Here is a 27,087-nt window from a genome sequence, read left to right as displayed (position 1 = left end):
GCCTGGGGCCATTCTGCAAGCAACTGAATGGCCAAGGAAATCTCCGGAGGGGTCCTTAGGTGCCAAGGACTGTGGATAATGGGGTGGGAATAAGGTAGCCTGGAAAAGTTTTTGGAGCCAGGCTAACTCTTGCAGTCTTAGTCATATAGAAGATGGAGATGAAATTCCTGAAAGCACACCTCAAAATATGTGCCCTTATCTTGTTATAGAGACAGCTTTATGCTGTGAAACACATAAATGGACACAGTGCCAGAAATACATGTACTTCTCATAATAAAGACAACTTGAGCGTCAGTATAGCAAAATTTAATTTTACATCTATTTCCAGTTGAAATGCTATGCATAATTACTATTTCAAATGAGTTATCCTTTATCCAACAGTCTACAGTACTGTGATCAGACTACAGTCTCATTGCTACAGAAAAAAAAGAAAGAAGAAAAAGAGAAAATAAAGGAAAAGAAAACTTTAAAAATACGACTATGGAACAAATGGCCTACCCCAAACTCTCTGACTCCTCTCTGTGGGGTTTTTGCATAATTCCACAGTTTCATCATCGACACAGTAGTAGGTTGGTCAAAAATTAGATAAACTCTATTCACCTGTAGAAGAAAGGATGCATGTGGTTAATACACTACCATAAAATCACAAGTTACCGTCAAGACCAGAGACTGAATACTAAGAAAATAGTGCAGCTGTAAAAATAAATTACTGTCGGATAACATGAATATGGTCAAGTGTCACAATGTCATTATAGATCCACCAAAAGAAAAAGCACATGGATAATCTGAAGTAGTAAGAACTGTGTTCATGATTAACACCTATTAACAGCAGCCCTTTCTGTGGACCATTTCTGATCCTTTATCTAGAGAATCATGTTCATTTACTGGGCATCTTATCTGACCACCTCTGGGTGCCTTGGAAGGTTTGCCAACTGCTTTACAAGTTACATATAGCTTTATTTTTAACATTTGCAGGCATCAATACAGGTGTACAGCAGGATTGAGTCTTGTAACCACTGATATATTCAGTCTATGCTAATTTGCTTCTTATAGATCTTCCCTAAATTAGTTTTGTATGCAGATGACATAATGGTACATGGGTCACCATTACCAAGTGACCTAATATTCAGAAGTTCAAGACTGACAATGAGCCCCTGGACTCCAGGAAAATTAAGTGCAAGTCATCTCAACAATAAGTGCTAATTTCATTGTTACATATTAAAAGCAGTTTCCATTCCTCACATTTACATTGTGTGCGTATACAAACTCCAAATCTGCTGTACCTCACAGAACAGGGAATTCTTAGGAGATAGAGCAATTTCAGACAGTACATATTTAATTCTAATCACATGCAAAGTTCCAAGGAGTACACTTGTGGTCTTTGAATATAGAATAGCAACCCCCTAAAATATTGGTCTGAGCATAAAGAGCACTTGACTGTATCCTAAAAAGTAAAACTATGAACTTTGGTACTATACTAAGACTAATATAAATGTTTGTTTGTCTTTTTGGCTTTTCCCGGTTAGGGGTCGCCACAGCGGAACTCCGGTCCGCTAATGATTGGCAGTAGATGTTTTTTATGGTGCTGAGTTGCCAGCCTGACGCCCAACCTTCGGTGAAGGCACGCCCATTCACGCATGTCTTTCGGAGGCCACTCGACCGCGGGGAGGACATGCAGACTCCACACAGAAGGCACTCCAGCTGTGAACTGAACAGGAGAACCTCTTGCTGTGAGGCAACAACGCTACTGCTGTATCACAGAGGCTGGTTCACTAAGACTAATATAAATAATCCCACAAAACTGTGCTACTACCAACCCAGCAAGTGAGTCAGATGAAAATGTTGTTCATTTAAATACCTTGGCATGTGGCTAGATCAATTTCTCTTCTTTAAGACACATTACACCTTGATGGCATTGTATTATTACAAAAGATAGTGAGCAAAATGAAAAGTCGAGTAATTCATTTGCTGTTTGCTTCTAAAGTCCTTGATTTCTTACAACCTTAGGTGAGAAAGACTACTGATCCTACCTTGTATACTCCTTTTATCATTCTTATAAGCTGGCACAGCAGGATTAAACCACGCTATTTGACTATACTCTACAACCTTCTTCTGTCTTGTACAAAGCTTCTATCCAGTGCTAGTCTCTTTTATGCTTCCACTGCAAGTCTGAAACTGTAATGTGGGCTTATGCTGACAAATGCTGTGAATGGGTTAACACACTTCATCTCTGTTAAGCATACTTAATTTTATATGTTTGTGTAACTGGATATTCACCATTACTTACACTTGTTTCTTTGTAATGTGATTTATGATATCTTGCACTGTTTCTGTTATTACTTTACAGTCATACAGAATAGTTGTGTAAAATCTTACCATAACCACAGATGTACTTTTCTTCTATGTTGCAATATTCTTTACATATGGGTTGTATTCTGCCCAACAACCCGACATCCAGCCTGTATATACAAAAGCTTAGAGTCATTGCTTGTACGTGGGGCATTGCACAAAGGCACAGACAACATCAGCTATAAAAGGGACATCTGCACATATAATCTTCAGAATAAGAAAGCCCCATGAGGAAGGGAGTCCAATGGGAGGCTAAGGAGATCATCCTAGGAAAGAGCAAGTTGTAGGGGGGAAGGTGGGAGGGATAGAATACTGCAACATAGAAGAGAAGGACATCTATGGTTATGGTAAGATTTTACACAACTATTCTGTGTCCTTCTATTCAATGTTGCAGTATTCTTTACATACAGGAGAGTGCAAAAGCTGAAAGGGAACCCAGGGAGGAGGACAGAATAGGGGAAAACTGAATCTAGCTTTGTTTGTATAACTTGAGCACTAATCCAGGCATTCTTCAAAGTATTTAATTGTATTTATTACTGCTTGGTAGTAACTTGATTAAAGTGTAGCTATCACTCTAAGCCTTTTGGATTAAGCACTTGGGCTTCAGACCAGTTGTTTTACATTAGGAAGGTTTGTGGCCTGCACTGTGGTGGCAGGACAGGTAACTTACATCCTTCTAAGTTGGGAACTGCGGATTGAGGGCTCAGTGTCTGTTATTCTAAAAGTGTATTAGTTCTGGTTTAAGCACTTGGGCTTCAGGCCAGTTATTTTACATTAAGAAGGTTCGTGGTCTGCACTCTTGTGGGAGGAGAGGCAGGACTCTGCCCTTCTGAGCTGGGAATTTTTGGTTAAAGGCTTATAGTGCCTGCATGTTTCAACTGTTTCTTACTAAAACTGGTACACCTTGTTTGCTGTAGCATAGACTAGAACCAGGCCTGCTGAATCTAGCTCTGTTTGTATGCTTGTTGTTTCCCTGAAGCTTTTCAGCGCTTCTGTGGATCCCTAGTGATATCTGCATTGCTTACTGTACTCATTTCCTTGTTTCACTTAAAAGAAAGTTACTGTTTGTCATTTTTGCATTTAAGTTACCTGTAACACATTGCATTTAAGTTACCTGGCATTTGCTCACTAAAGGCACTTGCTCACTAAAGCAATTATATAAGTCAGCACTAAAAAATTAAAAGCACAACACTCTCAAAAAGTCCTCTTGAGTACCTTGTTCCCCATTGGCCCTTTTTTTTCAATTATAAAGGAATTCCCAATACTATTCTAGCATGGCAAAGGTCAGTTGTCAATCTTCTCTCCGGTCCAGCTGGTGAATCTGGGAATCTTGAGGCAATGTTACAACTGCCTCATGTACACAGACAACCCTCTTCTCCTCCCAACAAATTCCAACAAGTGAGAGATGCATCCATATAGCCAAACTGGAGGCTAAGCTCTCTCAACTCAGTACTGGCGTAACCAGTCAGGAGGAGAAGGAAACCACACTCAGTACAATTCCAGTCTCACACAGACCTATCACGACAGCAAACCAAACACATAAACACACAAAAACATACTCGGAGGCTCTAAATAAAAATCTGCCTAAGCAGCAGAGACCTCCAAAGCAGACACCCAAGCAACCGCTACCCAAAACAAAACACGTGCAACACATAGCTCACAAAGCCAGTGTGCCGAACAGTCACAGCCCTTAAGGCTAAACAACACACCTGATACACTTGTAATAGGTGACTCTATCGTCAGGTACACTGATGTCCCACTCACCAGGCTGAACAAGGAGTAGGTCATGGTGAGCTGCCTGTCGGGCGCTAGGATCCGCCACATAACACAAGCACTCAGGTCACTCCAAGGCAAGTACAAATATGACTCAGTCATTGTCCATGCTGGTGTGAATGACCTGAGACGTACCTCCCTGGACTACATGAAAAGAGACATAGAGGAGCTCTCTGAGCATGTGGCCCAGGCCGGTGTGACCCTGACCTTGAGTAGCATCTTACCCTCACCAAGAATGATGCCACAATATGAAGACAAGATGATCAATTTCAACAACTAGCTTAAGTATTGGTGTCTTTCAAAGGGGATCCAATGCCTGTCAGCCTGGGATGACATGCTCGACAAGCCACGATGCTTCGCTAGGGACGGCTTGCACCTGTCACCCCTGGGCTTTCGGATATTGGCAAAGGCTCTTGCTACCCCCATAGTGCCCTTTTTAGGCAAGGCTCAAAAGACAAACCCACCTCCATAGGTATCACAAGGGGTAAGAAACTAAGAGTAATGCTACTCAACGCCAGAAGTCTAAACCTCAAGATGCCTTTTCGAAACTCTCCTTAGCATGGAGAACATCGATATCTGTGTAGTAACAGAAACCTGGTTCAAGGCTCCCGAGAGCACCCCAGCACTACCAGGTTATACCTTATACCATGCTTTTCGGCCCCAAAACTTGGACCAACCCACAAAAGGAGGGGGAGTATCAATATTCGTCAAAGATACCCACACCTCCAGGTTGGTGGCACAGCACAAAGCATCAGAGACTATCCATGTGCAACTAACAGTGGGTAAAACTGCCTTCCAGTTTATAGCCTGCTACAGACCACCCTCCTAACCCAGGAACCCCACTCGGCCTTCCTGAGAACACTGGAAAATATGAAGGTCTCTCCAAACACCATTATATTGGGCGACTTCAACTACCCAAACATAGACTGGGAGCATTACTCTAGCTCCAACACCCTAGCCCAAAGATTCCTAGAATTTATAAACTCAAATGCTATGGAACAACTTGTTACCACTCCCACAAGAGGGAAAACATACTGGACCTGATCATCACCAATATGGGGACTCTATGCTCCAGACCAGAAGTGTATCCCTCACTGGTAAGATCAGACCATAAACTAATCTCACTGGATATTCACATCCCGACACCACCCCTGCCCAGAAAACCACAGTGAAAAACTTCTCTAAAGCAAATTTCACACTCCTCAAAACCGAGGTGGAATCCTTCAAAGCCCGGGCCTGTGGAAAATCTGGCCCAGACCGCAGAATCCTTTATAAACACATTCTATGAACACCTTCAGGAATGCATGGATCATGCAATCCCAAATAAAACCAAGACCCAATCCTCCAAAGGCAGATGTCCTGTCTGGTGGACCCCAGCCATAAACAAACTATACAATAGAAGGAGGAAGCTACTAAATGATAGAGCAAAATTCCAAAAAGGGAAGGCATCTCTGATCAGTATTAGCAAAAAACTACGGGCACTCATAAAATCGTCTAAGGCCAGCTTCGAGAGAAAAATTGCACAGGACACTAAGGATAATCACAAGGCTTTCTTTAGTTATATTAGGAACCTGGGTGGTAATTCCCAGATATGCTCAGAATTAGTCCAAAATGACAAAAAATACACCAAACCCACAGACATCGCCAACATCCTAGCTGACAGGTTCAGCACAAACTCCCCACCTCCCCCACCAAAAGGGCTAATATCTATCCCAGCAGAGTGCTGCCCCCCTGACATCTCAGATGCTCAGGTAAGAGCCGCCCTCTCCAAAGCAAAAAACACAGCATCAATGGGACCAGACGGTGTCCCGGGCTGTGTCCTACATGAACTCCAAGAAGAGCTAAACCCAAACATAAAACTACTGTTCAATCTCAGCCTTACTACAGGATATGTACCCAAAGAGTGGCGTACAGCAACTGTGGTCCCTCTCCACAAAGGTGGTGCCTCAACGGATCCTGGAAACTATCGCCCCATAAGCCTGACTAGCTTGGTCTGCAAAGCTATGGAAAGGATCATCATGGACCTCATAAATAAAGATATTGGGGACGTACAGACACTGGATCCTACCCAGTTCGGCTTTGTTAAGGGCAGATCCTGCCTCTTAAACCTGGTTGATTTCTTTGAAACAGTCACCAAGGCCATTGACGAGGGGAAGGTGGTCCGCACAGCCTACCTGGACCTCGCAAACAATACCCCACTCGGGCATTATAGATAAGCTCACCAGCTTAAATATAAACCCCTATGTCACTAGATGGGTTGCAAACTGGCTCAAGGACAGAACCCACATGGTTAGAATTGCTGGAGCCATGTCAGACTCTAAACCAGTTACAAGTGGTGTCCCACAAGGCTCGGTCCTGGGACCTCTCTTGTTCTGTATATATTTCTCGGAGGTACAGGCCAACACGGAAGGACTGTGGCTGACCAAGTTCGCAGATGACTGCAAACTGGGCACCATAATCGACTCTCCAGCCGACACAAGCATCCTCCAAAAGGACCTCATAGAAACAGACAACTGGTGCCAGAGCCATGGCCTCAAGCTAAATGCCAAAAAGTGTATAGTCATCCCCTTTGGCAAAAACAAAGTGCCCACAAATTATCACATAGGTGGTAATCCATTAAGTACAGAAGAAGTAATTAGGGACCTGGGGACCCAAGTTGATAGCAATCTCTCATTTGACAACCATGTGGCCAAAGTGGTTAGAAAAACATTTTATATTCCCCACCTAATCATGAAGGGATTCATATCTAGATCAGGGGAGGTCATCGTCCCTCTTTACTCATCCCTCATCAGGCCCATAATTGAGTACAATGCCCCTTTTGGGATGTACCTTATCAGACACCTGCAGCAACTGGAAAGACCCCAAAAGTACCTCATCAAGAGGTTCAAAGGGCTCAAACAGATGCCATATGCTGCCTGGTTAAAGAAACTCCAGCTCTACTCAGTGGCATACCGCCTGTTCAGAGGCGATCTGTGCTTGACGTATAAAGCCAAGCCATGTCCAACCCGGAATTAATGGACATGATGCACCTCAGAAAATCCAAATCCCATCGAGCTACACGCACGAGAGACTTGAACCTCAGCACTGAAATAAATAGGACATGCTGGAGGGACAGATTCATAACCCAGAGGCTCCCTTCACTCTAAAATAAAATCCCAGTCCAGGTTAGGCAGAGTCCCTCATTGACTCTCTTCAAGAGGAATCTTGATGAGTGGATGGGAGATCGTAGGTTTACCCCGGGTATCACTTCTGTGTCACCGTTAGACAGAGGCACAGTATACTAACTTCAAAAAAGGGCATAGCAAAATTAATTTAAAATGGGTGGCGAAAGCCAAACACATTCTGGCTAGGCTTATAAATGCCCTAGGGCAGATAGCCTAGTATGAACCTATGAACCTATGTCTGCTGACCATCAGGATTTTGCAATCAAGTTAGACTTGGCTCATTCATTCCCCTGTATAAGTCTCAGTCACACAACAGGTAGTCTTTGGTGCAGATGGCTGTGGTTTTGTACAAAACAAACAGCACCATAACTTTATTTATTTATTTTTATTTATTTTTACATTTGTTAACCGGGAAAGTCTGACTGGATATAGGTCCATTTTCAGCGGAGGCCCGGGGAGAAAAGCTCCAGGCATACATTACATGTATACATACAGTGAAATATTACAAAAAGGACAGATGTTCAACAATAGATGTAAACATAATACAAGATTTTCTAGAGTACACACATGAAATATTTAGAGAAAAGGAGAACACCTACATTTTAGTGGTTCACATACATTTTAGTAGTACATGGTTGTGTTAAGATATCATCCTTACAGAATTGCCCCTCCTAAAGATTTAAACATTACCTGTCATCCAAATTGGACCTGCTGGACGGACGGGTATGTATCCCAGAGACTATCCCATTTCTGGAACAGGCATCGTTGTGAAGCAAACTTCTTTCTTAACCCAATTCAGGTGTAACTTTGGCAAGTGGATGGGGAACTGGAAAATCACCCCTGGTTTGGCAGCAATGTGTGTGCTGGACATGGCAGCTTATAAATGGTTCATCTCCTAGTCCCCCGCTTGTAAACATTTTAATCTTCCAAGCCCCTGCATACACTATCAAGGGTATTAGAACTTGTCAGAGATTTCGGATGCATGGCTAGGCTTAAAAAGGCCCCAGTGGTAGTTAACCTAGTACATACCTTTGAACCTAGGCCTGGGGAGAAAAACACCACCACAGTACATTTATTATTAACAAGTGAATTTCACACAGTTTTCAGAAAAACAACAGTTACATTTTTCATGAAATAAAACAAACATAATTACAAGACAAGTATATACAGTACAGTATTTACATCAATGATTTTAAGTCCATACATTTGTTACAGATGTAAACTCTTGCAGAAGTAAATAGGAAATATTATTGTGAAGAAGTTCAGTGTTCTTTCATTTTAGTTAAGAAAGGATTTCATAGAGTTCAAGATACATAATTATGTTTGTTATAAAATTATGTAGGAAGGGAGATTTTAGTATTGTATAGGTTTGTAAAGAGTTTGAGAGATATATTGAAGTAAGGTATAAAATAATGTAGAAGGGGGATGGAAGATATTATTATTATATTGGAGGATAGTGGAAATAGCATATGACAGACAGCTTGGTATAAGAGATTGTTTCTATTCAGGCTGCCTGTTCCAAATTGGTGTATCTAGATGGTTTATGACTTAGGTATACAGAGCATTGGATGGGGACAGTTAGAAAAAGAGCAAGATGAGAACTGTTTTAAAAGGGGGATCAAAAGGGCTGTATTAATTCAAGTGCAGGAGGGAAAGTTGTTAGGGAGTTTAATGATTCAAGCAGAGGAGAGCAAAAGGTTTGTGATAAGGAATAAGAAGTGTGTGCTTTTAGTAGAGGTCTCAATCTGGTGATGAACATGAGATAAGACTGCATACTTCTCAACCTGCAGACATCAAAAATATGTCCAGGCTGTAGTAGATACCTCTGGCCAAAAATCTGGGGACCTAATTCACAAACACATACTCTTCCTACTTCCAGTAGGATTGCGGGATACTAATCAGAAACATATTGAAGAGTGGCAAACATACCTCTTAATTGCCCTTAATTTTGGCTCAAATCTTAACTCAGTCCCTCTAATTACATACTAAAACTGTTCACTTTTGCAGAAAAGGGGTGAGTTACACTTAATAAATAATGACAGTAGAGTATAGGCTTTTACTTCAGAAAATACATATTAATTCAAATTCACACATTATTTCAACATGTGACATTAGTAGTGTTAATATTTTAAAAAGTGTCAACAGTTGTCTCTGATTATTTCTGTATTTGCCCTTGATTTTGTTGAGATTTGTTCCTGATTCAGCTGAGAGCTATGGTGACAAAAAGACTCAAACATTTAAGAATATTATGTATAATGTTGATCTTCATTTTGGTGCAGACAATATCAGCTTCAATATTGTTGGCCTTCGACAGGGTGAAGTAGACCCGAGCTAAGAATATCTATAATGCCCCTCTCCTCATCTCCTCAGATCAAGTTTGCCCATAAGAAAAGAAAACAGAGGCCTTGTCTGAACAAATACCCTATCAACAAGCCAGGACCAAATTCGAACTTCCAGGAGTCTTTTGGTGGGGGTAGGACTGTGGGATGTCATGAATGAATGAAGATCAACAACACAGATGGAACGTTATGGTAAAAACATAACTTCTTTATCTAATGTTGTTAATCTTCATTCATTCATGACAGATGTGACAGAGTCTCTAGCTACTTTCTTACCTGGGAGGCCCAATGGAAGGATATTTCTGGGCACCAATGAGCCAAAGGATGCTCTCTCCCTGGAGACCAAGTCTAATTTGTAATGACTGATAAAAGGTATAAGGAGTAGCCTATGTGGCTGCTGCACAAATGTCATCCATGGAAGCTTTGGAATGAAAAGCGACTGAAGTAGAAACTGATCTGGTTGAATGTGCCTTGATTTTAGTTGTTAGATGCATTTGGTTTTGTTGGCAAGCAAAGGAAATAGTCTCTCAGCCATTTAGCCAAAGTTACAGGTTTTCCCAGTTTGGGTCCTTAAAAGGACAAGAATAACTGGTCAAATTTTTGTAGTGATTTAGTCCTATCCAAGTAGAAGCGTAACTGTCTATGCACATCCAATAAGTATAAACAATATTCTCCTTTATTAGAAAAATTTGGGAAGAAAATTGGCAAATCAATGGATTGATTAATACTCAATTCTGAGATAACTTTGGGTAGAAATTATGGATTAGTCCGAAGTGATACTCGCTCTTTGTGGAAAACTATGTAAGGGCATTTTACGCACAAGGCCTGTAATTCTGATATTCTTCTTGCTGAGGTAATTGCTACCAAGAATAAGGTTTTCCAAGACAAAAATTTCATATCACAAGTGGCAGCAGGCTCAAAGTGAGGATGAAAAACCAAAAAGGTCCAGCACAAATGGGTTGAAAACTGAAATAGTTTATTTAGGTAGCTTCAAAAAACAAATAGCAAATTCAGCACTAGCCTTCCTCAGTGCTTCCCTGTTGCTGAAACTGGTATGCTATTTGTTTTTTGAAGTTACCTAAATAAACTATTTCAGTTTTCAACCCATTTGTGCTGGACCTTTTTGTTTTTTTATCTACTGCCTTGGTTGGTTTGGTCCATGCACATCCGTACAAGTGGGTGTTTGTGTTTGCTGTTCAAAGGGAGGATGAGTCAAAGTTTGTATGACCAGTGTCAAATTCCAAGGTTCAATCGGCTCGCTCCTTGAAGGGTGGTTTAATATGGGTGACTCCCTTCGAGAAGGTTTTACAGAGGTGGTGAGATATTAAAGAGGAATCTTGGAAACCATTATGAAAGTTTGATACAGCTGCTAAGTGGACGTGAATAGTAGAAGCTGAAGCTCCTGAATGGAGTAGACTCGACACATACTCCAAAACCAAACTAATCGAAGCTGAAAAGGGGTCTAGTGCTTTTTCTTGAGCCCAAAACATGAATCTGTTTCATTTGCTAAGATAACTTTTCCTGGTGGATGGTTTATAGGAAGCCAGAAGAATCTTTCGTACAGGGGAATATAGATTATTTTACCTGGCAGTTACTGGAAATGGAGGAATCAAGCTGTCAGCTTGAGGCTCAATAGGTTTGGGTGGATCAGCCCTTGTGGAGGTGACAGTAATCCTGGAGTTGGATCCAGAGTTCATGGTCGGTGAACCAAATGAGGTCAAAGGAAAGGGAACCAGACTTGTTAGGGCCAATAGGGTGCAATGAGGATGACTTTGCTTCTCAACCGAAGAGCTTTCTTTAGAAATTGTGGGATCAGAGGAAAGGGAGGAAAGGTATAAAGCAGTCCCGTGGGCCAATCACGTACTAGAGCGTCACTCGCAGTCTCCACTTGAGGGGGGATTAGGGTGAAGAAGCTGCTGAAATTGTGGTTGGTGGGAGACACAAACAGACTGCAGCAAGGCTGATCCCGGCAACTGAAAATCTCCATCGCTATGACAGGGTTGAGGGACCACTCATGAGGCAGGAGAATGCATCTGCTCAGTTTGTTCACAATCATGTTGGAATCCCTAGGAATGTGCATTGCTATCAGGAAGCGGTTGGAAGATATCGCCCGTTGCCAAAGTCTTACGGCTTCTCAACATAATGGGTAGGATTTGATTTCCCCATTTGTTGATATACCAGATGACTGACATGTCCAACTGAATAGTAATTGTACCTGAAGGGAGGACAGATTGGAATACTTGCAATGCCAGAAGCACCGCACGATGGGCTGGACTAATTCATCTGCAGGCAGGGTCACACAGTTAGTAGAAGGTTGAGCACGGAATACAGATTCCTCAGAGGAAGGGTTGGTGGGCTTCCAGTCACCCTGCTACTTTATGATTTCTAGTATGTCTCCAAAGTAGACATCCTTAGGGGGTAACTGTGGGGACCCTTCCCCATGATCATAATCCATATCTTTGGTAATTTATTCCTCAGAGGAATCCACATGCTTCCTATTGCACAATCTCTTACAGGATGGCTCTTCAGGGGGGCATCTGAAGAGGACTCAGAAGAGAGGGTGCCCTGCGGAAGGGTATCTTGAGGTTCCTGTGCCCGATGTCCCAGTGTAGCGGACTGTGTCAGCTGCAGACCAGATTACATGTATATGTGGCATTCCGGTGCTGGAACCAGCTATGATCCTGCAGTGACAAATGCCCTCTCCATAACCTGGAAGGCAAGCCTGCCTGAAGAGGGATGGGAGCCTGGAACCGAGAAAGACAGCCTCGGAACTGGGGTCACACCCTGCTCTGACAAACCCATCCACAGGGAAGGAGCCGCGAGAGGACTCGGAGCTGTCAAAGCAACCGGAACCATAGAGGGCACCGTAGAAAAAATGGGTGCTGTACTAGCGGTCATGGTGCCAACAGACCAGTCACGTTCTTGAGTGTGGGTCAGCTCAGATTGAGTCGTGGACCACAGGGTATGCTCCGGAACCATAGTAAGATCTACCAGTGGAATCGAAGGAGCTGGCAATGGCATAGGCGTCGGTATTGAGGGCTCCAATACCTGTGGGGAGGTTGAAGGAGGAATATATGTTGGAATCTGTGGAGAAAATTCCTCGGCTTTGGTTGGGAGGGAGGATTTAGAAGGAGTTGGAATTCCTCAGGCCACCAAGAGCTGATCCACAAGTCTCACTACATCGAGCTCTGAAAGTCTCCTGGTAGAACGGGTTGACATCCCCAATGGAGATTCAGGCCGATCAAGAAATGGGCTTACTTGCTGTCCATGAAATGGATCGATAGATGGGGAGTATCGGGTTTCAGCTAGAGTCTCGGCCTTTGGCACCGTGGTTGGAAGACCAGAAGGTTGTGTTGGAGGGGGGGTAGTGACCTGTTTTGAAGGAGAGACTATTTCTGGTGCCAGGGAGGGCCTGTAGTATCATGAAAGTGGTCGGTACCAAAGTTGTGGAAGTCATTATCAGTTCCATAGACAAGGATGGCACAGCGGATGGAGTTTTAGGCTCCAGTGTAAAGATTGGTGCAGAAATCAATTTTGCCTGTTTTGGTTTCGGTTCCATATCAACCTGGGCTTTAGTGGATTTCATTTTCAGAGTAAGGAGAAGATGGTACTACTCTTCTTCTTTGATTCTTTTTTAGGAGGGATTGAGACCTCCACCTCAGATAAAGCCTCCAAGAAAGGGTCTTTTAAAAGACCATTTAATATCAACTTATTCTTGCGCTCAGCTAAAGTGCAGGCATTAAAGCCCTTACAGAGCTCACACGGAGGTTGAACTTTTAAGTGTTGAACTCCTACGCAATAAACGCAAGAAGGATACCCATGGGAGTTAAGCATCTTCCTGCCACATTTATCACACTGTTTGAAACCTGTTATGCCTTTCTTATCTGTCATATTAGAAAGTCTACAATCCACAATATATAGTAAAAAACTGCAAGTTGAAAAAATCCTGTCAACAATTAGCTGTATGACATATATATATATATATATATATATATATATATATATATATATGTATATATATGTATATATATACATATATATATATATATATATATATATATATATATATATATATATATATATATACACACACACACACACACACACACACACACACACACACACGGAAAGAGAACATTTTTTTTTTTTAATTACCAACGATGGTAATTAAAGTATACCCGAAGGGTAAAAGGAAAAGGAAAGGAGGGAATACCAATGATGATATTAGAAAATTCAGAAACTACCACAGGGGTAAGGGAGGGGCCTGCACCGTGAATGGTATGAAGAAATGCCAAAAAATGGTAAAAGGGCAGGAAAAAACTCACGCAGAGTGGAACTATATCTAAATGAAAATGACTAGCTAAAGAAAGGATTAGAAGAGAAAGATCTCAAAAGTTAAACAGATATTACTGAAAAAAGAAATCACTTAGCTGGCAAACGAGATCTGAGGAGATGAGGAGAGGGGCACTATGGGCTCAAGAGTTTTTGGGTTGGTTGAGCTTGTTATAATGGCCAAGTCGGTTCGGAGGACAGAACCAAGACCCATCCATCATGAATGAATGAAGATCAACAACATCAAATGTAATATTTCCTGCTGAAAGTTGATTATTTATCCCAAAATTTTGTTAAGGTCCATATTGGCAGTTTTTGGTGGAATATAAATACATGCCAATATAATCACCTATAGAAGGGATAGTCAGGTCACTGTGAATGAAAATATTTTTGGGTAAATACCTACATGGAAAAAATGTCCCGTTTTAAAAAATGGAAATATGTAGAGAATCCAAGCCTAGTTTTGGGCACACATGTTCAGAGAGAATGCCATACATTTGTCAAGATCAGGGAAGAGAATTTTTGCAGCAGATATTTTGCAGTATTTCACAAACACTAGGCAGTATTTTTGCCAGGTCAAAAATTTAACAGTTCACAGACAGCAACACTTGAAGCATGTCTGATGGTTGTTAATGCTATGGTCTCGGTTCCAAGCCTCGGAACCGACTCGGCAGTTTACTTTAGCTCGCATCCTCCAAACTCTTGAGCTAGGCTTTTACCCATAATGCTCCTCCCTAAATTACCTCAGATCAAGTTTCCTACTTTAGTGGCAGATAAATAGAAAGAATATAGGAAGAGACCAATTATGTGTCACTATTCAGTTGTGGGATAATTCAATCCACTAAGAGTCTCAGGATGGGGGTTGGAGGGGGGGTGTCAAGAATTAGTGAACATCTACAACACAGATGGAATGTTATGGTAAGACATAGCCTCTTTATATGATGTCAATCTTCACTCAATCCTTGACTGTGGGACAGAGTCCCCAGCTACTTTAGTCTAGGGAGGTCTCACGGAAGAATATTCCTAAGCACCATCAAACCAAATTATGCCCGTCCCCTTGAGACCTGATCCAATTTGTAATGAGTGATAAAGGTATGAGGAGAAAACTAAGTGGCCGCTACACAAATATCATCTAGGGATGCTCTTACATGAAAAACTGCAAAAGCTGCCACTGCTCTTGCTGAATGGGCTGTAACTGGGTGTGGAAGTTGGAGCCCCTTCGAATGACAGATAAAAGTAATATAATCTCTAAGCCATTTTGCCAAGGTAATCTTTGAAACTGGATTACCTAAGGATAGAGAAGAAAATGCAACAAATAATTGGTTAGACCTTCTGAAATCCTCTGTTCTGTGAAGATAAAAATGTAGTTGCCTGGGGACGTCTAGCAAATGAAGGGAATATCCCCCTTTATTACTAAAATTAGGGAAGAAGACTGGCAATTGAAGTGTCTGATTTATATTAGATTCTGAAACTACCTTAGGTAAAAAGGATGGAATAGTCCTAAGGGCAACCATATCCTTGTGAAATATTAAGTATGGAGTTTTGCAGGATAAGGCCTGAAGTTCAGATACTCTTCTGGCAGATGTAACAGCCACCAAAAATAAAGTTTTCCAACACAAAAACTTTAAGTCACAAGTTGCTGATGGTTCAAAGGGAGATAAAGTGAGGGACTGTAGGACTAGTGTTAGATCCCAAAGAGGAACTGGTTCTTTAAATGGAGGTCTTAACATCAGGAGCCCCTTTAAAAATGCTTTGCATAGTTTATGTGACATTAAAGATGACAGAGTTGGGAGGGTGGCCTAATGGTTAAGGTGTTTGCCTTACAAACACAGGGTGCAGGGTTTGAGTCTCACAAGGGATAACTGGCTAGGCTTACAATGGCTCACAAGGGCAGTTAGCCTAGTACTAACCTATGAACCTATGTGCCGTCAAATCCCATATAAAAGCTGGAGACTGCTGCTAGATGAACTTTAATTGTTGATTCAGAGGAACCAGATTGGTAGAGGTTAGCTAAGAAATCCAAAACTTTATGAACCAGGCTCAAATAAGGATCAAGTTCATTCTTAAGGGCCCAGTTCACAAATTTTTCCCATTTACTTTGAAGATGTTTCCTAACTTAAGGTTTGTGATGAGCCACAATAATTTGTCAGGCAGGAGAGGATAGGGAAGGATGCCTGGGAATCATGGGAATTGGAGAAGCCATGAAGTGAGCCTGACATGTTGAAGATTTGGATGAACCATGCCTTCCAGATGAGACAGCAGATCTGGATCCAGAATCCATGGTTTCCAAAGGAGGTGAGGCCAGAGGTGGGGAAACCAAACCTGTTGAGGCCAGAAGGGAGCAATGAGGATTGAGTTTTCCATCATCTTGGCTTTCTTCAGAAACTGTGAAATCAAGGAAGTTGGAGAAAAGGCATAGAGAAGACCGGGGGGCCAATTGTGAAAGAGCATGGAGGGGGGGATTAGGCCAAAGTAACTTCTGCACCTGTTGTTTAAAGGTGAGGCAAAAAGAGAGAAGCAAGGTTCACCCCAGTGATGAAAAATCTTCTTTGCCACTACAGGATTAAGAGACCACTCATGAGGAATGAGACTAGATCTGCTCAGCTTGTCCACTGTCACATTGGAGCTCCTCAGAATGTGCATTGCTATGAGAAGGCAGTTGGAAGAAATCATCCATTGCCAAACTCTGTGGGCTTATCGACACAATGGGTAAGATTTGGTTCCACCTTGCTTGTTTATATACCAAACTACTGACATGTTGTCCATTTGAATTTCTACTGTTCCCAGAGAAAGGACATCATGGAATGCTTGCAACACTAGCAGTACTGCCCTCATCTCCAGAATGTTGATGTGCAAGTTGGCCTCTAGCTGGGACCACATGCCTTGGACTGTCCTTCCCAGATAATGCCACTCCATCCTATCTGGGAAGCATATGTGGTCACAATGGCTTGCGGTTGCGGAAGATTTGGTCACCCCAAGAGAATATGGTTGGAATGGAGCCACCATGAAAGATCCTGTTTGCAGCGACCAGTAATCACAATTAGGTAAGACATTGGTTGATGAATCACAGACCACTGGGAGGCAAGTAACCACTGAAGGATTCGCATGTGACATCTTGCTAAGGGGACAAGAGTTATTGCAACCTCCTTTGAGCCTAATGCTTTTAGGACTAATTTTGCTGGAACTCTTTCATGTCTTAGAGTTTGACGGACTTGGGATCTGATGCAGTGAAGTCTTTCTAGATGAAGGGAAGCAATTCCTGTAACAATGTCTAAGCAGGCTCTGATGAAGTCTAACAGCTGAGAAGGTTGTAAGCTTGACTTTTCATAATTTATTGTTACACCTAGAGATAAAAGCTGTGGTGGTACAGTGGTAGCGTTCTTGCCTCACAGCAAGAGGTTTTCCTGTTCAATTCACAGCTGGAGTGCCTTCTGTGTGGAGTCTGCATGTACTCCCCGCGGTCGAGTGGCCTCTGAAAGACATGCGTGAATGGGCATGCCTTCACTGAAGTTTGGGCGTCGGGCTGGCAACTCGGCACCATAAAAATCGACTTCCAATCATTAGCAGACTGCAGTTCTGCTGTGGCAACCCCTAACTGGGAAAAGACGAAAAGACAGACATTGTTACACCTAGAGATGCACAGAGGTGCAAAGTATAATCTCTTGCCCATTCTAACTGACACCTGGTGGTAGCGGTGAGGAGCCAGTCATCGAGGTATGGAAAAACGTGAATGCCCAGCAGCCTGAGATGAGCTGCAACCACTGCCATGCATTTGGTGAACACCCTGGAGGATGTGGAGAGTCCAAAGGGCAGTGTTCTGAAATGACTGGCTCCCAGCTGGAAGCGCAGGAACCTCCTGGAGCATTTGTTAATTTTTATGTGGTAATATGTGTCCTGGAGGTCTAGAGAGCACATCCAATCATCTTTTTCCAAGAAAAGAAGTATTGACTATACAGAGACCATCTGGAATTTGGTTTGCTGAACTGCCTTGTTGAACTGGCTGAAATCCAAGATGGGTCTCCAGTCCCCTGTTTTTTGGGCACTAAAAAGAACCTGGAGTAAAACCTGGATCATGTTTGGTCTGGAGGGACTTTTGGGATGACTCTTTTGTCAAGCAGTTTTTGAATTTGTATAACTGCTGATTCCCTGTGACTGGGTGGGACATCTGGGAGTTTTTTCTGGGCGCTTGAGAAAAAAATGAAAATGGAAATTCATAACCTCTGGATATTACTCTCTGCACCCATTTGTCCATAGTTAATAGCTGCCAGGCGGATTGGTGCAGAGAAAGTCTTCTCCTGACTGCCTCCAGAGGAGGGCAATCAGGCACCCATTCAGGGCTGCTGATAGGAAGTACCAGAGAAATATTCTCTGGACCTCTGGTTTTCTGGTCCATTTCTGCCTCTGGGACGGCATCTTCCACTACTTCCCCCTCTGCCCTGGGGAACGTCTTTGCCATGTGAATCCTGGAAAAGCCCTTTGGATTTTTTAAACTATAGTCTCCCACTTCTTTGGTTTCTTGAATAAGGCCACTGAGGAGTGGAGAAATGTACGCCTATGGCAGAAAGGGTCTTGCCATCTTTTTCACTTCTGGCTAGAGTGTCTGTTACCTTTAGGACCAAAAAGAGTAAATCTGTCAAATGAAGTGTTGACAAATGACACTTTGAAAGGCTCCGCAAAGTGACAAGCGCATCCAGGAGTGCCTTCTAATGGCTGTGCCTGAACAAGCTGCTCTAGTCGTCCCTTCAGCTGCATGGAAAATCAGCCTCATGGACGAGTTAGAAATCACATCAAGCATTGCTAGCTGAGCTGTAACTTTTTCCTGTACCCCTTCAGCCACTGCTACTGACAGGGTATCCGAGAGCTCTTTGATCAGATCCCTCTGTAATCTTGTAAAGTGCACCATATAATTCAAGGATCTGAGCCCAAACAAACCTATGCAAAGTCCCAGACTCCTTGTTAGGAGGATGGATAGTCGGACATTCTTCAGCAAGTTCCTTTTTCATGGCTGCAACTACCACCAAGGCATCTACAGGTACACCTTTGGACCAGTGTAGCTCATCCTTACAAGCTGAGAGGTTTCAATCAGGCCTTTGGGGATTGGCTTGATGGAGTCGGGCATGTATCATGCCCACTGAGTGATCAGTTTAATAAGATCGTCAGCGGGTGGAGAGATCCAAGAATTAGAGGGTTGGGCAGGAAAAGCCTCCAGGTATACCGACTCTTCCAAGGAAGGTTAGATGGAAGACCAGCCACCCCTCTGTTTCAGGATTTCTAGGATGTCCCCAAAGGAAACATCATCAGGGATGATCTGGGGGAACCTTCCCCTTCATCAAAATCGGCATCTTTTGTGAAAGACTCCTCTAGGGAGTCTAAGTGCTTCCTCTTGCACTTTTTCTTCACAGGTAATTCCTCAGGGGGATGTTCTGGGGAAGTGTCTGAAGAAGAAACAACCAAAGTGGGTCTTTCCTGGGACTCTTGTGCCCTCTGTCCTAGGGATGAGACATATGGCAGCTCAGGTTGAGGAGATGTAGAATCTTGTCCAGACAGGGATGACAAAGACTGTGAGTCCCTAATGGACAAAGCCTTCTCCATGATTTCGAAGGCTGGATCCCCCATAGAGGGATGGGAGCCCGAAACCAAACTGACTCCTTCTGAACTGGGGTCACATCCCGCATTGAAGTGGCAACCCCCAAAACAGAAGCCTGGGTGAATCCTGCAAAGGCCGAAGCACCAAGGGACATGGATGGTTCTGTAGTTAGGGAAACCAGTCCATGCACCTCGGACACGAGTAGAGAACAACCACCCTGGGAGACCTCTGGTGCCGAAGGGCCGGAGGAACTCAAGGTAGGTTTCGGTGCCGGAGACGAATTCTCTACTGGTACCAAGGCAGTTGGTACTGGGAGTGTCTGAACCAAGGGCTCCAAGGTCTTGATAGAAGTTGGAGAAGAAAATGGTGGTGTCATAGAAGAAGTTGTTCTGACACTGGGTTGGTTCGGAACCAAGAACAATCCCCTCACCACTAGGTGTTGATCAACCTGTCTCATAATGACAGCCTCAGTGAGACTCCTAGTGGATCGAACCAATGCTGTAGATGAGACCTGGGAGGTCTGACATCTAGGAAGGGGCTAGGTGGCCTGTCTATATGAGGGTCAACAGATGGCGAGTACCTAGATCTAGGTACTGATATTAATTTTGGTTTGTCTGGTGCTGACGAAGTCAAGGAAGCCAATGTGGACTCTGACACTTGAAGAAGTTTGGTGTCATGTCCTGATTTCGGTGCCGAGGAAGTGGTCAGTGCTGAGGAATGTTTTGGTGCCTTCTTTGTTGGTTCTGAGACACTGGGAACCAAAGAAGGATGTTTCCTAAAGCAGACTGAAGAGGATGATGGCAAACTAGCTTCAGTCCTTGAGCAGAAATGGCCTCATCAAATTCCGATTTTAGAAGTCCTCTTAAAACCAATTTACTTTTACATTTTGTGAGAGTTCTCATAAATAAACCATGGCAAATCGAGCAACTCTCTTGTAAATGGACTTTTTCTAGACAGTACACACAAAGTATGTGCGTCTGAATTAGGCATTTTGCCCTGACACTTCTCACAACTCTTAAAACCTGAAGTGCCCTTAGATTTAACAGGAGAATCTGCTTTTTCTTCCATACCAGCCATACACAGTCACACAATAAGAGAAAAGAAGTTTTATATATATATATATATATATATATATATATAAAATGGAGTTATGGAAAAAAGTACCAACTATGGTATTAAAGAATACCTTGAAAGGTAACAAAGAGGGAAAAGTGGGAGTACCAACAATGGTACTTGACAAACTACCAATGATAGAAAGAAAAAAGAAATAATAAGGCCATTCGCTCACACACAACTGCAGAGAAGAAAGGAGAGGAGAATATAGAAAAAGAATTATGCTAATGAGGTAAATATCCTAATAGAGAAACTTAAAGGAAAATTTTTAAGTAAAAAAACTTACTGAAATATAGCCAAAGCTCGAGAGCAGTAGAAACACATCTGACACATAAAGCGGCAACCAAAATCTGAGGTAATGTAGGGAGGAGCATTATGGGTAAAAGCCTAGCTTGAGAGTTTGGAGGCCGCAAGCTGAAGTAAATGGCTGAGTCGGTTCTGAGGCTCGGAAATGATCCCACAGTGAAGGACTGAGTGAAGATTGGCAATATCAGATCAACTGTTGGGAGTGCATAGACCACCAAAGTTAAGTGCAGATGACCTAGAGGAATTCGTACATTTCTTGCATGAAACACAGGAGAGAAGAAAAATATCAGCTGGGGACTTAAGTTCACCAGAAACAGAATGGAATAATATTGATTCAACAACGTTAGTAAGGAAATTATTCACAATGTATATTCAGAAACAGCAATTGCTTCACATTGTAAAAAAAAAAAAAAAACTACCAGGGTACGGAACATACTAGAAATTGTGTTCCTAAAGAAATTGCTGTTACTTCAAGTCAAGTTTTACTACCATTGATATGCAGTGATCATGGGGTTATAAATGATAATTTGTTGTTAGATAATTCTGCCAAACTGAAATCTAAACCAATGCACAGGTTAATTACAGATTATAAGATTATATGGTAGCAAAACAGTCACTATGTAAAACTAACTGGAGTGATGTGTTCAGTGGAAATACTGCAGATGGAATGTGTAAAGTTTTGAAAGGGAAATTTTTGAGTGCAAAAATTAAAAAAAAATGTTTGACATCAGAATCTAGGCATACAACATCAGGGAGCTATAATTCCATATGAACAAGATATCTGATTAAGGTGAGAGACAAGAAATATAAGAAATGGAAGAGAGGTCAAACTACAGCTTAGAAAACTGAAATAAACAAGCTGGATGCACAGATTAAGCATAGTGTGAGACAAGATCAAGAAAAAATTGATATTAAGCATAATAGAAAACCTTTTTATAGATACATAATATTTGGAAGGAGTAAAGACACACAAATTGAAAATTTTATTTATTCTCAAACACAACAGATACTAGATGTATTTACAAAATCTTATGAAAACAGTTTGGCTCCACAAAAGGGGTGATAAATTGTCCTAGTGACATCCAGGTAACCCTAGACACTGGAATCAAATTAGATTATATTGAAAAAGAACTGCTCAAACTGGATCCAAACAAAGCACAGGGAGGAGACAGAATTATTATAATGGCCTGAGAACACTTCAGCAAGAACTTACGGTACCATTATATCTATTATTCACTAGGTTACATAAATATGGGGAGATTCCTCAAGATTGGAGACATGCACTTATTAAACCTAATTTTAAGGGAAAGGGGAGTAGGACAAACCCAGAGTCATATAGACCCTTAAGTCTACTTTCATGTTGTGGAAAAATAATGGAGAATGTAATATTGGATAAGTTATTGTCAGAACTGGATAGGTTGGGACTTGAAACCATATATCAGCATGCATATGTTGAAAACAGACTTATTATCACCTGTAACATGATGTTCTATAACAACATAATAACAGCTATAAATGAAAAATTGTGCTGTGATGTAATTTACATAGATTTAACTTCAGCATTTGACAGGGTCATACACAAAACACTGATCAATAAATTAGTACAACTAGGTATTGATGTACTCTTGATAAAACGGATAGCTGCATGGCTTACATATAGGACATGGCAAGTATCATACAGCAAATGGACAGGTGAAATCCTTGGTTACAGCCAGGGTGTCCCACAAGGCTCTGTCCTAGACCCTTACTTGTTTATATTGTATCTTTCAGACCTAATTTCTCATCTGAGGTGTTCTACAACCTATATGCAGATGACCTGAAATAGGGGAAACTGATTACATGTGTTACAGATAAGGAATGTCTGCAAAATAACTTGACCAAATTAACCATTTGTGCACAAGAGACTAACATGCTGATAAATACAACAAAAACCAAGCATATGACATTTGGTAGACATAAACTGAAAGGTGAATATTTAATACAGCACACAGTGATTGAAACTGTCGACTCATTTAATGACCTGGGTATATTGGCAGATTCAGCTATGAGTTTTTCTAATCACAGCAACCAATTGGTTAAGGATAGCTATAGAACTATAAGTTGCATAAAAATATTTATAAAGTATAGGAAATCAAAAATAATGAAGTCATTGTTTGTTAGTTACATTAGACCCAAACTTGAGTATGGAATAACAATATGGAAACCCTATAAGAAAACAAGCATGAGTAAACTGGAAAAAGTAAAGAAAAAATACACCAAGGGCATACATGGATGTGAAAATTTAAGTTACTATGAAGGACTAAAATATCTAAACTTGTACAGTCTCTTACAGATATCTAAGAGGAGATCTTATTCAGCTATATAGAGCATTTAGAGACAACTAACTCTGGGAATGTTTGGGGTTATCAAAAAGTACTAGAGAATCATCAGACAACCTATGTAGAAGATTCTATATGAATGAGAAGAGTACTATTTGGTTCTCTGACAGAGTAGCTGATGCATGGAAGAGACTACCAAATTACATTAAAGCAAGTACTAGTTTAGATATTTTTACGAACAGCCTGGACACTTATAATGGGAACAAGTGCTTTGGTATATTGGTAAGCTAGAAGGCCATTAATGCCTGTGCTTGAAATATTTGTATGCATGTATGTATGTATGTATGTATAATCTTCTTCCCTTGCCAAGAGCCTCTTACTATCACAAATCAACTATTACTGTATTTTTCCTCTTGTATTACTACAGAAGCCCCTCTAGAAATTAGTACAATTATTCACCTTTTCCTTTGACATTTTGTGGAATATCCATCCTGAAATCCTTTCTTTGTTAAATTCACAAGCTAATTTCTTTCCAATTGTGTCTCCTGCAGCATTGCTATTTGCAGTATGCATTTCTTAATATAATTTAACAGTCTTTCTTTTTCTCTATAGCTGTAAGGCCATTTACATTCCAAGATAACATGGACAGTGAAGCCAATATGACAAATAGTTGTTCTCACCTATTATACATGACAGTTTTTTTTTAGTGTGTATTTTTAACTTTTGTGTTACCTGCACACAGTGATGTTTGACAGGTTGATCTTTTTATACAGTTGATTCTTATCATCTCCATTTGAAGCTATGTCATGTTTTTCCAAGTCTTTTTGTTTTAATGAAAACACTCAAACAAAACCTATACTAAACTATATTTGCAAAACACCACCATCCCCTATTAACTTACAGGAAACAAACAAAACTACATACATCTTCAAAAAATGAAGTTTAACCCCCCCCCCCGACAGGAAAACTTGCCTCATATTAACAGCTGTACCCACAGGCATTACCTAACTAAAATTAAGGTTACCCATACTAAAGTGTACATGTTACACTCTGTGTTCTGACTTACAATGATTGCTGTCAGTTTCTTTATCTGCATTCCCCCTTCAAGATGAGAAAAACAGCTTGTATGCTTTCAGAAAACATTAACTTTTAGCCCTTATATAAAGTGCACTTGCCATCTTTACATAACAGTAAACTGTACATTGTTCTAGTAAATGCATTAAAGTATTAAGGCTTCTAGGGAAGCAGCTATCTTTTATTTACTTCCTATTATTACAAACTTTATTTTTCACTGAACTGCTTGGCATTGTACTTTTAAATTTTGCATTTTCCTCAGCAAAGGATGCTCACAATTCTCACGATTACTTGTTTATAATTAAACATAGCTTGCCTCCATAGAAAGGTACTTAACAGTTAATCTTTGTAAATTTCACTCAAAAAAATGTACAACTGCCTTCAGCTGCAGACTTCTTGACTCACACTAAACATTTGCTATTGAAAAAAAAACAAGCTAATATCTTTGCAGATATAAGAAACTTAGCATTTTTTCATGGGAAGATTTGTATCATTTGTAGATAAGTGGGAAAGCTGTATATGAGATCTAATGGTCAGTGATGGACCAGAGCATCACTTGGAGTCTTCTTCTGTGGGAAGACAAAGTCAAAGAATTTGCTACAGTTGGTGTTGGTCAGAGATTACAAAAAGTCTTCCCAAGTGATAGAATAATTACTGTGCTACTTGTGGAGCTGCAGGACCACTCATAATGCAATAGAATACATATGCTGAGTCTACCCAGCTGGCATATGGTACATCAAAGCATATGTGGTGCAGTCACACATTACCACATTATTGTGGCCTTTTGGTACAGGGGGTACAATTTGGTGCCAACTTGCTTGCTGATATACCACACCAGTGCCATATTGTTCATGGAGAGATATAACTACGTGAAGAAGTAGGTCCTGGAAGGCATGCAACACTAGTAGTGTTGCCCTAATCTACAATATGTTGCTGTGCAGATTGGCATCCTGATGAAACCATGTTTCTTGAATTATCTGCCCTGAACAACAACAGCCAGAACAGGGCTAAGGTGTCTATGGTAACTGTGGTCATAAAAATCCAATCATAAGATGCATCAAGAAGGATGCTCAATGTTAGACATTTTTTAATGTGTCAGTACATCTGTGAAGAAGGCTTACTCCTTGATGGATCAGGAATTCCCTCCTCTTTGCCCTGCACAAGGGCAGTCCATCCAATTGGCCTTAACTTTTGTATTTCCTTGAAAGATGAGAAAGTATATATATTTGCATGATAGCTGTTATCAATGAAGGTGCCATATCTTCACTTTCGCTGTTGTTAATTTGCAAGTGAGGGCTTGTTAGTGTCAAGGGTAGATCTGTAGTTAGGTAATTTGATGCTCTGTGCAGTTCCCCACACTGGCTCCCCTCAAATCAAAGTTCAAGAGTTTTTAATACTGCAGCAAGCTACTGCCTACAAATTTTACAAATAGCTTAGTACAGAGGCATCACAACACACTTGATGCTTACTTCAGCCATGACAGCAAATGTAGTGTCAACATTCATAAGCAAATGCTGGTACTGTACTCTCACACCATCAGTACCAATTGTACCACCTAACATCTTGCAGCTGGGGCAGTTGTCCCTTTGCCCCATCCCAACTATGGATATGGAAAAGACACAAAAAATAGTTTTGAAAGGACAATTCTTCTTATTTATTCAATGCAAAACAATGTGTCATACGTGAACATGGACCATCACCTTTCGTGAAATTCAGAACATTTGGAAAAAGTCACTGAATGATGATAATGGAGAGAATAAATCTAACTATAGGATTACTTAAAACATATTTGTTGTTCAACTGATATAGTTAGGAACATACTTGCTATTTTGTGAAAATTCAAAACATTTAAAAAATGAGGAAATATATGGAGCTGAAGGAATGCAACTTGACCATTGCAAACAAGAAGCAGAAATGGACATAGCTATAGCAAGTGAAGGCTTTAAAATGACTGCAGACAGAGATGGATATCTGTATCATATGGTATAAAACTACCGGTACTATGCCCAGCCAGGCATAAAAACATGAAGCATGGAAGGCTTACTCTGAGGAATAGGTTCATAGGTAGGTACTAGGCTATCGGCACAAGGGCCTATGTAAGCCTAGCCAACACGGTTCCCTGGCTTACACCACGCAAGAAAGTTATTTTCCTGTGCCACTGTCGAGCAGAGACACAGAAGTGATCCCCGGGGTGTATTTCCTATTTCCCATCCACTCATCAAGATTTTTCTTGAAGAGTGCTAATGAAGAACTTTGCTTGACATAGATGGGTAGCCTGTTCCAGAGTATGGGAAGTCTCTGGGACAGAAATCTATCCCTCCAGCATGTCCTGTTTATTGTGGTGACAAGGTGTAGGTCCCCTAGAGCGTGTAGCTCAGAGGGATTTGGATTTCTTCAGGTGTAGCATATCCAACAGCTCTGGGTTTGACATACCTTTATATGTTAGGCAGAGATCACCTCGGAGTAGGCGATATGCTACGGAGTAAAGCTGGAGTTTTTTGAGGCAGTCAGTGTAGGGCATTTGTTTAAGGCCAGTAATCCTCTTTGTGAGATACTTCTGTGGCCTTTACAGCTGCTGCAGATGTCTTGTGAGGTACATTCCAAAAGGGGTGTTGTACTCTATAATGGGTCTAATGAGTGTCGAGTAGAGGGGAACAATGACCTCTTTTTTCCTAGATGAGAACCCTTTTATGATGAGGTGTGCCATGTAGAAGGACTTCCTGACTACTGTG

At 41.3% G+C, this 27,087-nt stretch overlaps 1 protein-coding gene across 4 annotated transcripts in view; it reads right to left on the bottom strand.

Annotated features, from left to right (window-relative positions):
* Positions 1-27,087, bottom strand: part of LOC122816558 (katanin interacting protein) — a 3,576,055-nt gene that overhangs the window by 368,378 nt on the left and 3,180,590 nt on the right. For all 4 annotated transcript variants that reach the window (XM_044089422.1, XM_044089419.1, XM_044089421.1 and 1 more), the window contains one exon: positions 499-600. In XM_044089422.1, coding sequence (XP_043945357.1) covers positions 499-600 — 102 coding nt within the window. The remainder of the gene's footprint in view (positions 1-498; positions 601-27,087) is intronic.

The sequence above is a fragment of the Protopterus annectens genome, chromosome 12.part0 (genome assembly GCF_019279795.1).
Source record: "Protopterus annectens isolate FY-2018-M chromosome 12.part0, PAN1.0, whole genome shotgun sequence".
In the NCBI taxonomy this organism is placed as follows: domain Eukaryota; kingdom Metazoa; phylum Chordata; order Ceratodontiformes; family Protopteridae; genus Protopterus; species Protopterus annectens.
The sequence above is the reverse complement of the archived record's forward strand: the minus strand, read 5'-3'. Positions and strand labels throughout refer to the sequence as shown.